At 39.7% G+C, this 15,541-nt stretch overlaps 1 protein-coding gene across 1 annotated transcript; it reads left to right on the forward strand.

The window, feature by feature from the left end:
* The first annotated feature begins 538 nt into the window (after positions 1-538).
* On the forward strand, positions 539-14,600 carry LOC117456935 (myelin protein zero-like protein 3). Its single transcript, XM_034096801.2, has 6 exons — positions 539-869; positions 3,705-3,871; positions 9,779-9,992; positions 11,735-11,891; positions 13,658-13,724; positions 13,948-14,600. The coding sequence occupies exons 1-6, from the start codon at positions 770-772 to the stop codon at positions 14,026-14,028; spliced, it is 786 nt and encodes a 261-aa protein (XP_033952692.1). The 5' UTR covers positions 539-769; the 3' UTR covers positions 14,029-14,600.
* The last annotated feature ends 941 nt before the right edge of the window (positions 14,601-15,541 follow it).

Below are 15,541 nucleotides of genomic sequence, written 5' to 3' on the forward strand. Positions count from 1 at the left end.
AAGAGAGAATTGAGCAGAGAATATGGTTCAGGTTTCACTATAATTACATTTTTGGTTTGACAGCATATACATTTCAAAGATTGTGTTTAATCTACAGTCCCATGCTATGCTCTCATTCTCATGATCATCATCATTTTGTTAGGCAAACTAACCAACTCACAAATATTATTTTCAGAATTTGTTTAATTTCTTCATTCAAAAATCAAACACAACTTTAATTAACCCCACCCCCAATACCCAATTTAAATCAAACATACAGTTCCTCGAAAATCCAATTGCATGTAGGGACTTTACATTTCCTGAAGGGCTTAGTTAGTACTTTTTTGTTGTTCTTTTTTATTATTACCCCCCCCCCCCCACTGGCTCCTTTGGGATTTATCATATTCACTATATATTTGTCAGGTGACATAGGTTAAGATAAGAACTTTTTTTTCAAAAAGGAAACGTGTTTCTACACACATTGATTTGACACATTTATGGCTGTTCCCTTTAAGCGTATTAAGTAGTCGAAAGATTATTCACCAACACATTGGTCAGTCACTTCGAAAATTGTATTACGACATGTCAACTGTTATCCTCCCTCAGATTAAGCATACAAATAGGCTTGGTGTTGTTTCACTCCCGATTATTCACTTCCTGATACACCTGTTTGTCAGGTACGTGAGCTCGTAGTGTGCAGCCGCGACGGAGACACTGACTCATGTCAAGATAGATAATGGACGGAATTTGTCCGAGGGTTTGACGCAACTTGGACTTTCTTTTCATCGTCATGCAAGTGAACCCGTTTTCACATATTAAAATGCGTCGACCTCGCCACGGGAATTCCGCTCTGAACGTTATTTTGTTGCTGTATTTGGTCGTTTTTTACGGTGAGTAAACAGGCCAGGGCTCCGCTTTCATGTCGCTGTGTTTCAACACTAGTTACAACACAGAGAAGCTCTTGTCTTTTTGTCTACGTTTGGCTTAGTGTTTGTTCTGCTAGTGGCTGTTTTATTTGTCGAAATAAGGCATTTGTACTGTTTGACTACCCTGTAACCTTAACACACTTAATAGTTGCTTACACGTTTAATTTGAAGGCCTAAGTTAACACAACTTGTCAGCTCCGTAAACACTATCAAACAACACACAGCCTGACAACGCTTTATTTGTAGGTGGTTATGGCCATTCCGCTGCTTGAGTCATGAATACATCAGACACACCCAAAAGCTAAACAATGTTAATTTTAAATGGACACAGAGCAGATTGATTTACCAGGAACTTGTCGTTTATATTAGCTTATCATGAAGTTGCAATATTGATCTCTTCCTCAAATTTCAAGTCATAAACGTTTGTCTGTTTTTCTGGGGGAAGTGGATCCAAATTGCCCATTTAAATCTTAATTCTAAATGTTAGGATAGCTGCCACTATAAATACAGAAACAGGCCATTGTAAAAACCAGGCTCAGAGGGATCCTGACAACTAAATGCAGTAAATTAAGAGCATTGTCTTTGTGCCATTTATATTACAAACATGGTTCTAAACTTTGGGTATAGTTGTTAGGTCACTCCTAACTTATCTCATGTTTTTCAGGGAATACAAATGGAAGAAATACTGCTAAAGCTGCGGTGTAACTTTATCAGAATATAGGCTACACACATGTCGCAGCAGTTTGGTGTCATTATGGTTTCTTCTGATATCTGCATTGCTTGTACGTTTGGCTACATTTGTGCCCAGAGCACAGTGTCTGCCAGCTCAGGAAATACTCATGTTGCCAGTTCTTCCTGCCAAGGCCACAACTACTGTAGGGATGTATCACAACATTATCTCTTCCTTTTGACTTTTTACATTTGTTCTCTTTTAAATGTCCAGGCGTCTTGCAGAAACTAGGTGCCATCATCATCATCATCACAAATACTGATGAGCTACCACCTTTCTATCCCATCACTGATTTTGAGATGAATTCTATCTCCTCTTTGATTCCATAGTGGTTCAGCTTTCAAGGATAATCTGCTGGATTTTCACTTTTATGAAGAGATAGCTATGTTCCTGTGGCCAACCCTTTGTAGGGTTTGATATCTTGCAGATTATTTAGTATAAGATGAATTTTGTCCCTATCAAGGCGTTTGCAGCATCAGATGTAAACAGTGGTGTCAGTCTAAGATCAGACACGTCAGCTGATGGATGCTCCTTGGAGAAAAGGCAAAATGATTTAAAATATAGCCCCGTTTTATTTATTATGCCCCCAAAACAACTGTGTATTAATGTTACAAAAGGAGTGTTGCCATGCAAATATAAAGCCAGGTTTTCCATGATATATTCTTGATAAAGGCCAAAGGAACAGTGATGGTTTTTTAATGGTTATTTGTTTTCATTCAGCTAGCAGTGTGGCTATAGAGATGGCATCATGAGTTGGCCCAGACTGAAATGTCTCAACAAATGTTGGATGGATTGCTGTAGAAATTGCTACATAATATTAGAAGAGAGAATACATTTGAATTACTTTGTTGATTCACCAAATGTTTCTCCAGCTACAACGGCAGGTCAGTTTTCATTGATTCAGTGAAAAGCGTAATACCTACTAGGAAGATTGGCATTCTATTTAGTACACACACATTCATCGATTTCAGAGGGGAACCAAATGATGTGCTCCACTGGCTTTGCCTTTAATGCCGTTATATGGGTGACCAGTTCTGGGTTTGAGTGTGGTTTTGGATGAATTGCAATTACCTTTGCTACACATTGTGAAGTTTCCATGATGATACATTTAAGTGATGATCTCCTGATTATGTATAGTGCTGCCATTGGTGTGACACACATTATCTGCTAAAAATCAGCATGTCAATATGCTGACATTTAGCTCTAAGCACAGCAGATACGAACATATCCGCTTGCATGGCTGTTAACCACGGTGTTTCCAAATGTTAAACTGGACTAATGGGTCATGGCATAAATAACTGATATATATTCATCAACATGTGCACTTCGGCCATCAATACTGCCATTTATGAGGTAGAGGAGGAGGATTTAATTTGTACTAGAAAAGCTATCCTGGCATGTTCAGATTCAACATTAGAGTTTTTATGCAATATACAAATGAACCCAACACTTAACCATGACAACAACTGATTAATGACTCAACATTGCAAAACATTTCAAGGTTTCCCTGAAAAGAAGCTGTCAGTGTTTAGCTTTGTGTTCATGGAGAAAGTTGAGAGTATAATTTGTTGCAGACATTGCTTTGGCTGCAGGTAATTGCAACTGCTTTTTGTTATATTTCTTTAATGTTGGCATTTGACCTTTGGAACTGTTGCATGGTTATTTTCAACCTTTGCATGATGTGATGACAATGAAACGCATACAGCCACAGGGTATAGCTTTATTTAAACGATGTAGACGGATGTGTAGCAAATCTGACAACAAGAGAGGCTGGTGAGAATCTGTTTCAGTTTCAGTTCAGTGTCCACCACAATTTCTGTATAGTTGTAGATGCTGTCAGGATTTGTATTTGCTATTTAGACTATGGTACAGCAAGTGAGTAAATGTCACACACAATGTTTCCTCCTTTCTCTGTCTTTTGCGCTTCCAATCCCCTTCTTCTCATTTTTTTTGGAATCCTCAGAATCGGCCATTTTAAAGTATATTCTCTTTTAATGTTGTCATGTTTGTCCACTGTGTCACTCTAACATCATATGTGTCTTCTCCTTTTTCTGACATTCCACCTCCAGCCCCTTCTCTAGTCTCCTCCATCTCAGTGAGTACACCAGCAGAGCTCCATGCATCTAAAGGGGATACCGTCACGTTGTCCTGCACTTTCACCTCCACCAGTAGGCCCACCAGTAAGATGACTGTGGACTGGTCTTATAGGCCCCAGAGTGGAGGGCCGCCACTGACAGTGAGCATATTTTAATTTTATAAATCTATATATTTTTCTTCCTTTCTGTGGCTATACTGGATACAATACTGTCTTAAAAAGAGCTGAAACGATTAGTCCATTTTTTTTTTAAGGAAATCGATAATATGATTATAGTCAATCTATTGTTTTGTTCATTTTAAGCAAAACAATTAAAACTGGTTCCATTCTGTTAAATTGCATAACAGCAAAGAAAAGGCAGCAAATTACACTAGATGAATTAAACACATAAAGAGAAACTGATCGTGTACAGTTTTTAAAAACCTTAACTTGAGGCACAAAGGGAAATTGTGTTAAAAAGAAAACCAATTATACCACTTTCTTCCACCTTGATAAATGGAATTTCCGTTTTAAATACTTTCATCATGTCCCATTTTGTAATCTCTACATGTAATGCAACAGACTGTCATGTAACTTAAAAGCTTCATGAAGTAATGCACAGTAAGAGATTAACCATATTGTTGGTATTGATTGTTTAAACTTGTCACAGTGAACAAAAATGTTCTGACAATTTATTTGACTATATAATGAAACAATTCATCAAGATAAGAGACACATTGGAGACTGTTCAACAATGAAAACAATTGTTAGTTTCAGCCCATGTATACTGTATACTATTTGATCACAGACAGTGTTCATTGTACTTGTATGTGTCTTCAAAATGCGCTTTCTGTACAAACATGACTTGTTTGGATATCTGACTGCTTAATTTGCATTCTTGACCAGCTGTATTTGAGTGAACATTGATTTGCGACCTTCATGTACACCTGCATCCTGCAGAAAACTCTGGTTAGGCTCTGTTTCTATGTAAATACCGTATGTACCAATTTTTGTTTGATTTATCAAGATCACTGTCGAGGTCCAAGTCTTATCTTTCCACACATATTCTGTCTCTTTTAACTGCCTCTCAGCTGGTCAGCTACCATAATACCTCCAACTTCCTATGTGTTGGTCTCGTGGTCTTGTTCGAAATGCTTTCAGATGTATCCATCACAACCCATAATTGCACTCAGTCCTCTAACCCTGCACCCTGTGACCAATCCACTACAAATCCACCACATCATTTAAGGAGTTCCATTGTAACTTGAAGATTGCCATCTAGTGTGGTTCTATGTAATTGCATTTGGACCATGGGAATCCATAGTGTGGTAGCTGCAACCCTATATGCCATCATTTCCTATAGGAGCACTCAGAATTAAGTGGAGGCTAATGTTTTGTGGCTCAGCTGATATGGAGTGCTGTTGGTTTAGTCATTAAGATGCTGTTGGCTGGCCTAAAAGTGTGTAGGAGGGGGAGAAGAAGAAAAAAGTACATAGTACACATTGAGAGGTTGTTGTAGTGTGTTTGTGTTTGGCAGTCAGCACGATGCACAGGTAGTGGTTAAAAGCTGTTCCAACTGCTACGTAATACAAACCCATATTTTCTTGGACCAAGCCCAACAAGTTTGTTCACTTTATCACAGATACATATTGTGTGGCATTATTCTGACATGGCCCATAGAAGGAACCAAGTCTGGAAGTTTTTCATTTATATTCCTTGGCCTTCATTTACTTTCCATCCAATTTCATTAGGCTTTTTGGCTGCTTGATTGGCCTGTGTGTCCCCAGTCGTATATCACACTGGGAAAGACCATGAATAAGCATGTTAAAGGCGCCATCAGAAAATATAATTTTGCTGCCAAAGCTTTAGTGTCAATCTGAACTGCAGTGCTTCAGTGACTTGCATAATTACCTCAGACCTGATGAGAATTAATTTAGTAGATTGGAGAAGAGAGGTTGAATGTTCAGTCAAATAATTGTGAAAGCTTATGGTAATTAGAGGAGTTGAATTCTGCTGAATAATGCTACAAATAGATCAGTTAAGATGATCTGTAACTTCACTTAGGAACTGTTTCTATATCTGTCAAGTCAGTGGAGTCGTCTGTCCAAATCATCATATAGATTTGTAGAATAATTGGGCTCAGTTTAATAGTCCAATATCCTTGGCTGTGTTGCCGCATCTGTCATGGGCTTAAAAGGACCTTTGTTTCCAGACTGCGCTCACTGTTGAGAAATAGGTGACTTCAATCTGCTTTTGTGTAGGCTGAGCTCTGCCAAGTCATCAAATGATCAGCCAGGCCAGTCAGTCAGTCAGAGAAATGCAGCTCACAGACACGCTGTCGTAAAACAATAAAGTGATTCAGTGTTTGCTTTTTTGCCTCAGTTTATTAAAAGGCCATACACACTTATCCATGTTGACATTGTTCCTAGATAGTAGGCTGTAAAATACCCTCTTCAAACTAGGCATGCATTTGTTGGATGATCTTGATTTAGGGCTGCACCGTTACATGGTAAACAGTTGTAAAGGATTTTAACACTAAGATCCTTTACACACTGTGTTCCTATGTGGAGACCTGATGATACAAACACAGATTCTACAGGATTAAATAAGAATTATTTCCATCCTCCTTCCATATTTTAATGTACAGATAGTTTACTAATAATAATACATGTCATTTATATAGCACACTTTAAAAACAACTTCATCTCAAGGTGCTTAGCAAGGCTAATACCCAGTATATAACATACAAAACCTAGATGTCTATATTTACTAGGGCTGTCAGTCGATTAAAATATTTAATCGCGATTAATCGCATGATTGTCCATAGTTAATCGCGATTAATTGCAAATTAATCGCACATTTTTTATCTGTTCTAAATGTACCTTAGAGGAATATTTTTCAAGTTTTTAATACTCTTATCAACATATGAGTGGACAAATATGCTTTATGCTAATGTTTATTATCATTTGAACAATGACAAATATTCTCATGAATATTAAACACAACAACCTGGAACCTCTCATACAATACAAGTGTGTGTGTGTGTGTGTGTGTGTGTGTGTGTGTGTGTGTGTGTGTGTGTGTGTGTGTGTGTGTGTGTGTGTGTGTGTGTGTGTGTGTGTGTGTGTGTGTGTGTGTGTGTGTGTGTGTGTGTGTGTGTGTGTGTGTGTGTGTGTGTGTGTGTGTGTGTGTGTGTGTGTGTGTGTGTGTGTGTGTGTGTGTGTGTGTGTGTGTGTGTGTGTGTGTGTGTGTGTGTGGGAGAGCTATGTGCAACTCAAGGTATATGCTCGAACGGGAGCTGCCTGGACGCTGCAATCATGTTGCTGCAATCATGAGTGTGCTGACTTCTCGTACAATGTCCCGCTGTCTGCTTCCTGCATCAAGTCAAGTGCTCGGCGCAGTTGTGTGGATAGGGCGCTCCTCTGTTTTCATTAAAACAGCTCCTTATATCCGTTAGCGCAGCTAGCTAGCACCAGATGCTAACAACAACAATAGCCGCGTTCACACTGCGGTACGGTAATGCACGTAAGGTCTCTCTCTTGCTCGCTCGGGCCACACAGATACACACCCTCCCGGTCCTCCCGATGGCCAGTCGGTGCCTGCCGGTGAGCGTGGAAGTGTGGTCTGCCACAAGCGGGCGACAGGAGAGGGGCTGTCAGCAGTATCAGCTTGTAGATGGTATTTTAAAGTCGATGCGCTCTGAAACTACGGGGCGGCCGAGGACAAAAAATACACATGCGTTAATCGCGTTACAATAATTAGTGGCGTTAATTTTTTTTTGCGTTAACGCGTTAACTTGACAGCCCTAATATTTACATTATCTTTAATTGTCTATTTGTTTGTCTCAGTATGCTCCGCTTAGGTTTAAGGTACACTATGTATAATGCATAATTATATATAGACTTGCAGTATTCCAGCAACCTATATAAAAGGGAACTTTCTTGTCAATTGGTGATTTTATGGACATTTGTTACGTTTGTATCGTTGATCTTATTCTTGATATTTATAAATACTTGCCAATATTGAGCAGATTTTGGCATTTGATATTGGCTGCAGTTAATTGCACGAGACTTGGAACGCTTTTTATAGGGAGTAGAAAAATGTGATTAACTTGGCAGTTGTTGAGGAGTCGATCACTCGGAATGGTGTTGATATAGATATTCATCCTGAGTGCCATGTAATATTAATTACGAAAATACTAAATAACATGCAACATGTCAGACTTTTTTTTTTAAAGTTTGGCCGAGATTTCTTTTCAAATTTAGAATAAAAGGCTCAGCGCACAAAGTACTTTATATTACTGTTTATTTAGATATAACATAAATATCCTCATGTGGCATGTCTTGAAATGTTGAAACATAGCAAGTTTAGCAAAAACCTGTTGATTCTGTTGGTAGAACGTGAAGATAGTCACAGTGTGGCGTACTTAATGGCATTAGCTTTCTCACTGCTGCCCACAATTGAATATCCAGGAACTACCATGTATAGATGTAGACATTGAAGCAGTTGGGAAGAGGGTAAAGGCCAATCATGTGACCTTCATTGTGCATTTAAAGAAGAATTTGGGTCCTTTTATTTACCAGAAAGATGCCCAACCGAATGTTTTTTTTGTGTCTGCATCCCCTAATTTGAAAGGAGCTGCATGAAATAGCTGGATGCAAAAACATCTGCAGTGTTCGTAGAGGAAATCAATAGCTCACCCTCTGCTGGGCTTTGAGAACACAGATGAAGGCCATGTAGCTCTGATCTTATCCTGCACATAATCTGAAAGCCTCTTAAAGTCTTCATGTTCCTTATCAGAGTCAACAGCTCACTACAAAGCAAGGCAATGTGATCCACTTTCTTAGTGTTAGTGAGGACTCGAGCAGCAGCGTTCTGAATCAGCTGCAGCTTTCTAATATATTTTTTAGTGAGACCTGTGAAGACACCATTACAGTAGTCCAGTCTACTGAAGATAAAAGCATGGACAAGACAAAGTGGGTAGAGTAATGACTGGCCACTCACATTACATTACTTCCCTTCAACTTAATGTGAGTCTATTTTATTGTCCATATGGTACATTGACTGCATTTTAGATGGCACTTTTCCTGTCTTTAGACCCCTCAAGGCACTTTTTAAATAAACAAATTACCATCCATAAAGGTGGGACCTGCTTGAGGTAACTAACTTATCTTTCTAAAGGATCAACATAACATGTTCACTGCAACGGCATGGTTCGAAATGCAAATGATGAATGTATTCCCCATCAACCCCTCTGTCTCTTGCACCTACCCCAAATCACTTGTCAATTTCCTGTTTGAGCCAATAGTTTTCGCTTTGAGATTTGTTCTGTCCAAGTTTCTGGTTACTGGTGACTAACGTTGTATATTAACGTATTGCACACAAGCTCTTCTCTCTTAGTTTACTTTGTGACAAACACAAACTGTAGCATTTCCACATGTTCATCATCCCCCCTTCTCCACACACTCACTCACTCTCCGGATGTCATGTTGTGGAGAGGTCTGGGTCAGCTTCACGTGGGCGTAACCACAAGATGGAGTTTCTGTTGTAAACAGAATATGTTGTTAATGTTAAGCTAAAAGCTAAATCAGTTTTGGAGACGCCACACACAAGTTCAGATTTGTATCGCTCAACAAGACACGTGCACATACATTATTGTCCCGGCCTTATGCTTGATGGGATTATTATTTTCATTTCTAAGACTGAACAGGCAGCCCTCTTCACTCTGCTATCAACAATATTGCGGGAAGAAAATGTCCCCCCACCATCTGTCCAACCACCTGTTGCTGCAGATAATTTCCCTTAGGAGGGGAAATGAAGTTAGATTGATGAGTGATGATCCTTATTATGTGCTGGAGAAAACAAGTGATCTTTGAGTAACGGTTTATGAGCCATTCAGGTGAGGCTGCTATGAGAGGAGACTGTGGATACGATATGAATAATTAATGGTACTTATCCAAACAACTCTCCTCTTTCTTTTTCCTCCTGGCAAATTATAGACTTGGATTACATTTTTAACACACTCTATTTGACCTCACAATAAAACGTTTTTTCTTTGACCCCCCCTAGTTTTTCCACTTCTCCTCACGGGCGTTTCTTCCGCCTGATGGTCAGTTTGCCGGTCGCATCCGGTGGGAGGGAACCCCAGCGCGTGGGCAAGCCTCCATCTCTCTGATCAACGCTACGTTAAATGATAATGGGACGTACACGTGCTCCGTTAGAAACCCTCCTGATGTCCACGGGTCTCCTACTTCATACACTGTACTCACTGTAACACCAAAAGGTAAGAGTGTGCATTCACACAAACAAATAACAGGCCCATGTCTTCACACAATGTCAGCATTCTTTAACTGCATATTTAGCTTTGCACTGTTAGACTTCCTCCAATAGAGTTTGCGTTGCATATTTAAACACAGAGAGGAGAAAGGGGGAGTTAAGCTTAGCGATAATGACGTGAGCATTCTGGAAGTTAGGGAGGCAGTATCAGGAAGTTCTCAGTTCATCATCAAAGTTCGAAGATGAAGGTCTTACTGGTGGTGCACAGATTGTAACTAACAACATCGCTACACATCTTCTTAATAAGGACTTTCCCCAAGATTATCAAAGACATGAAAGCCAGTTAATAGAGATAAACATTAGAAAGTAAGAATCAAACGAGGTTAATATTAAAATAAGTAAAATACTTTTTGTGGGAGAAACTTCTGTGTAGCAATGCAGTGGGAGTCACCAACTCAGGAAGGAGACAGGGGGAGAGCTGGAGCTTTGATGTCAAACACTGATGGTTTATTTAGGATTTTAGGATTCACAAAACAAGTCCAAGAGTCAGAGGTTCTGACTTCACGGTAGAGTCGCCACGTCAATTCAGAAGAGCCTCTCTCTCTCTCTCGCTATACCTTTTTAACTGGTTCACAGAGAGTAATCAACATATTTGAGGGGATAGACTAAACAGTTGGGAACACTGAATTACTTGCGTCTGACACTTATGGCCTCGAAGATTTCACACCTTGGAGTCCACAAGCACCAAGAAGGAAGTGTCCCAGCGTACCCACAACAATAAACCATTTGTGACCGAGAGTTGCCCGATCATAAACTGGTAACAACAACAACAACATATGGCTGAAGCAGCCCCTTCCTTAAGGGAGATAACAGACGTCAGGGTTGGTCAATAAACGTCAAAGGGCAGATGGATATCTCGGAGAATTATTCCCTAACACTTTTCTATTACATTGATTAAATCCATGTAACATATCCTTAAGAAAATATGGACTCTTAGCTTAGTGGCTGAGGAGAGGATGCTTAATTTTCCACTTCCCAGCACATATTTTTTAGACAGCAGCCTCATCCAAACATCTCGTTGGCGTTTGTGTTAGCTGTCATGATGTTAGCTATATTGGCTCACTCATGTTAGCCTCTGCTGTCAACAGACTGGAGATTGTTAGAGTCAGGGATGTTATAGTGGAGGGACTGAATTCAACAGATCTAAGTTCCTGACTATTAAAGACTGATCTTGCTGTTTTCCACCTAAAATGGTAGCTATAATTACACTCGGAACCATTAAACTATTCAAAGATACATGACCACATGGATTGTTTGAAGCAATCGTTTGTTTTTGTACAACTTAACATTCAGGATAAAGCCCAATATCTAATGGGCTTTAGAGGTGCCCTCTGGTTTCACTGTTTATGCTAAGCTATGCTAATCAGATGCTGGCTTCGGCTACAATTCACCGACGTGAGAGTGGCATCAACATTCTCATCAAACTCCCTCCAAAAAAGGGAAAACTCATTTCCCCCCAAATGCTAACCTATTCATATCAGGAGAATTTTAAACTGATAGTTTTAGTTTTGTACTACTTATAAGTGCTAGGGACACATGTAGAACTACTTCATTCTATGTGCTATATATGGTGTGCATGTCTTTACTATACTGCTTTTCTAAGTGGGTTTTGCATGACGTCACGTGTATGTGTGGTCATGCAAACAACTTGTTAATGCGTTTCTGAAGACCTCCCCTCTTCCTCCACAGCGGCCAGCATTCACTTCTCTGATGTTGCGGTCCTCCTCGCTTTTGTCCTCCTCCCCTCCACCATCGTCACCCTCATTCTGATTGCTCGGATATTGTGTCCCAAGAAAAAGCACAACCAATCGAAGGCCTACAGATCGCCCATAGAGGTCACAGAGGGGTGAGTGGGTTTATTTAACCAATCACTGCTGTGGGTCCCCTGGGGGTAATGATGGTTATTGCAGGCTTTGATGGTTAGAAATATGCTGCTGAATTGCTAATTTAATGAAGGTTAAACAATAAGTTCCTTTTAAGTTAACGGTTGGATTTTGGTTGTAGAAAACAGGGTTAGGTTTAGGTTAGGGTTCTACAGTTTTTGTTTTGTAGAAGTGTTGCTCCCCCGAACGGTTTGCAGTCAGTTTAAATAGAATATAGCAGCTTTAATCAGAGGCAATACAGGAAGATAAATGCCTGTGCTACTCTGTCCATACATGTTTAACAGATTGCATAAAATGACATGGACATTATGTAAACACTCGTGGACAACTCCAGTTTCTTTGTTTTTGATAATAAAAAAAAAAAGGCTATATCATTTTTCTCTGTACATTAATTATTAATTGTGTATTGATTATGGAGCAGAGAGAAAAAAATGCCAGAAACCAATTTGTGCGGAGGATATGTAATTTCTTTCCTCAACTGAATTAAATAATTTCCATGTTTTTTATTAATATGTGCATCCAAGATAGTGATTTGAGGCATCGCAATAATTAAATCGTTCCAATGTTTTAGTTAATTTGTGCGCACACTCGGTGCAGTCTGATGTTGTGCGCTCTCGGGTCCCAATTACACACGGCAGATATTAGCTATAGAGAAACCAGCGTCAGAGTATTGTAAAAACAATACAGAACCCCATATGCTTATAAAAGTGCCGTGTTGATTAATTATTTGAAATACATCAACAGGTGTATACTTACTTTAAACCCCTCACTCTTGTTATGACCGTCTATTCCTGCCAGGCTGTCTCCATCCTAAATAACGGTTCGTCAGGACACACTCGCACCTTTGGAAACCTGTATACACTTTTCCTGAGAGGAATACGATCATTTCTACCCGGTCCTCCGGCTCGCTACAGCCACACATCTACCTGTATTAAAATGCGAAATGTGGAGCTCCGGGGTACATTTTTGCCAGCATTGTTTAAAAAAAGATGAGTCATGGGCATCTGTTACCTCGTGTTTAAGGTGGAGGCAACCAGTAAAAGAATAGCAGGCATATATGGTCCCGAGAGAGTAGTAGATAGACCGAGACGTGTTACTGATGTCACGCCTGTTGATGTGCAGAAGGCATAAAGACATGTTTGTGCAAGCCCAGGGTGATTCTAGAGTTATTTTACACTGTGGTGGTTACACAATATTTAACCAGCAGATCTGCCATGGGTAATTGCCTTGACAGCGCACTCCTGGATCACTGCAGCAGGGTGAGCTCTCTGCATACACTCACCTTGAGCAAACAAAATAACTAAACCGTGGGAAGTTATTTTATTAAATAAGGATAGTAGTTAAATCTAGTGTGTACAAATGAGTACATTGTGGCCTTGCTTTATGTCTTGTCTGCAGAACCACCAACATTATTTTTCCTTACCATTGTTGTTTTTATTTGGGAGTTCCGAAATGTATAATAAGAAGACCCTCTTTACAGTGAAATGTCCTTAAATGAAGCAGTATCATTGTACTGTCTGTCCTGTCAAGAGTTAGATGACACTATTCCGAAAAGATCTAAAATGTCGGAGTAAAAAAACATTTAAATCCTTGTTTTTGTCCTTTTTGGGTTAATCTGTAATAAACGAGCTGTAATCTGATACGTTTGATCATATGTAGAGTACAATCTTAAAAAGGTGTTATAATTGTAACGACTTACCATCTTTGCTGTCCATTCTGCATTCATCAGAGAGGAGAATGGCGTCCACCCGCCACCCAAAGAAAAGAAGGCCTCATGCTGTGACCTATATATGATGGTACAGTCGAGAACATTTCACTATAAGACACTGTCTTGCAACCCATAAATAACTAAATGAGACATGTCTGCCAGATCCATTTCATGTTTAATTTTACATGCCCTCCATGTTCTGTCTACGGGACTTGAGGGTTTATGAAATATTGATCTTTCCAATGGAGTTGTTTTCTGTCTGGGTCTGTGTGAAGCTTCATCTGACTGTCTGTTTTTTCTGGTCTGTCCAGGACTCGGAGGATGAAGAAGGCTATTACGAGCTAAAAAAGAGGCCTCCTACGGATGAAGGCTATGCTGAGTCTCAGTGCTAGAGAACCCTGCAGGCTGGGCGATGTTACTGTAATATCTAAACCTTCTGGTGCCTTACATATGGGAAACACTGAAGAGAAATACATGCTGGATTTCCTTTGCCACAGTTAAATCCGTACCCAGTCGTTTGGTGACTGTTTGTGGTGACCCCTTTGGAATAATACTTGTATTTTTGTCTTAATGATGAATCACATTAAGACTAGACATGATGCCATTCATTTCATTGACCTGTTGCCTACACGTTTCTACATTTTCAAGGCTATGCAAGAGGTCTTACTTTCTAATTTTAGGGCTTGTAGTCTTGATGACAAATTATTTGTTTCTTATGGTATTAGCTATACCAACCGACCCTGTCTATGCAAACACAAACACACAGGGGAGCACTATATGTATTTTAATATCTTAATATGAGTCACTTTCTTACTATGAAGGAGCGAGATGCATTTATTTTGTAATTTATTGTCTGTCAGAGCAGCTATATGACGTCTGTCAATGTCTTTGTTGAGATGTAGTGGAACATTTCTGTTATATCTTTAATATTTGGACAGAAAATAAATGATTTGATTTGTGTAAACTGCGACCACCTAATCATATTTATGCAGTATATTTCCTATATTATCTGTGTCTGTACATTACTGTCCAACATTCTTATTTCAACACCAGCAGTTAATGTTTGTCACTGTACTCAGGAGCTGACTGGGGGAAAAAGTGGCCCGGGGATTAATTGACAGACAGGCCCATGTATCTGCCGGCCGGCCGGCGATGAAAGTATGTTACTTTACAACAAACCCTATGCATTTAATGTTATGTTGGACCATTATTCATATAGTAATCACATTACCTGAGAGCTTGAGTTGCCAAGAGCAAAAATAGTTACAGCATATGTACATATGTGATTTTAATGTTAACCGATCATTGATGCAATAACATTTGGACCCAATTTGCCTGACTTGACACATCCTCAATGTGGGTGGGACAATTTAACTGGGGGTGTGGGCAGGACCTCACCACCTGAAGATTTTTGTTTAAATGTTGAAGTTAAATGCATCAATCTGGTGCACTTTGAGAGCAAAAGTAGGGACTACATCTATGGATACATCTCTCAACATCCATATGAAACGGAACTGTAAACAGATTGACTTTTTCTTTCAACATTTATTTGAACAGCAAGTGGAGGCAAAAGTGACTGCACCCAAAACAATAAACCTGCTAGCTAACTAGCCTAAACTCAGTAACAGAATGTGGGCAACACGTTCTTCTCCATAGCCGCGCGACTTCTGAGTCAGACATCACTTCCCCCTTTTCTATCCTACGGGTGCAGCCACTCCCCCTGAACCCTGTTTCCCTCTCTCTCTGGAATAAAGGCACTCTGGCCCAAAAAAAATGTTGATTACTTTTTAACATTAAAGGGCCAGTAAATATCACCCCGGGGCCGGATTTGGCCCGCCAATTGAATAGCCCTGCTGTATACTGTTAGGATTTAGGGAAGCAAAACAATAACAACAAAAAAGTTAG

The sequence above is a fragment of the Pseudochaenichthys georgianus genome, chromosome 13, assembly GCF_902827115.2.
Source record: "Pseudochaenichthys georgianus chromosome 13, fPseGeo1.2, whole genome shotgun sequence".
Lineage (NCBI taxonomy): Eukaryota > Metazoa > Chordata > Actinopteri > Perciformes > Channichthyidae > Pseudochaenichthys > Pseudochaenichthys georgianus.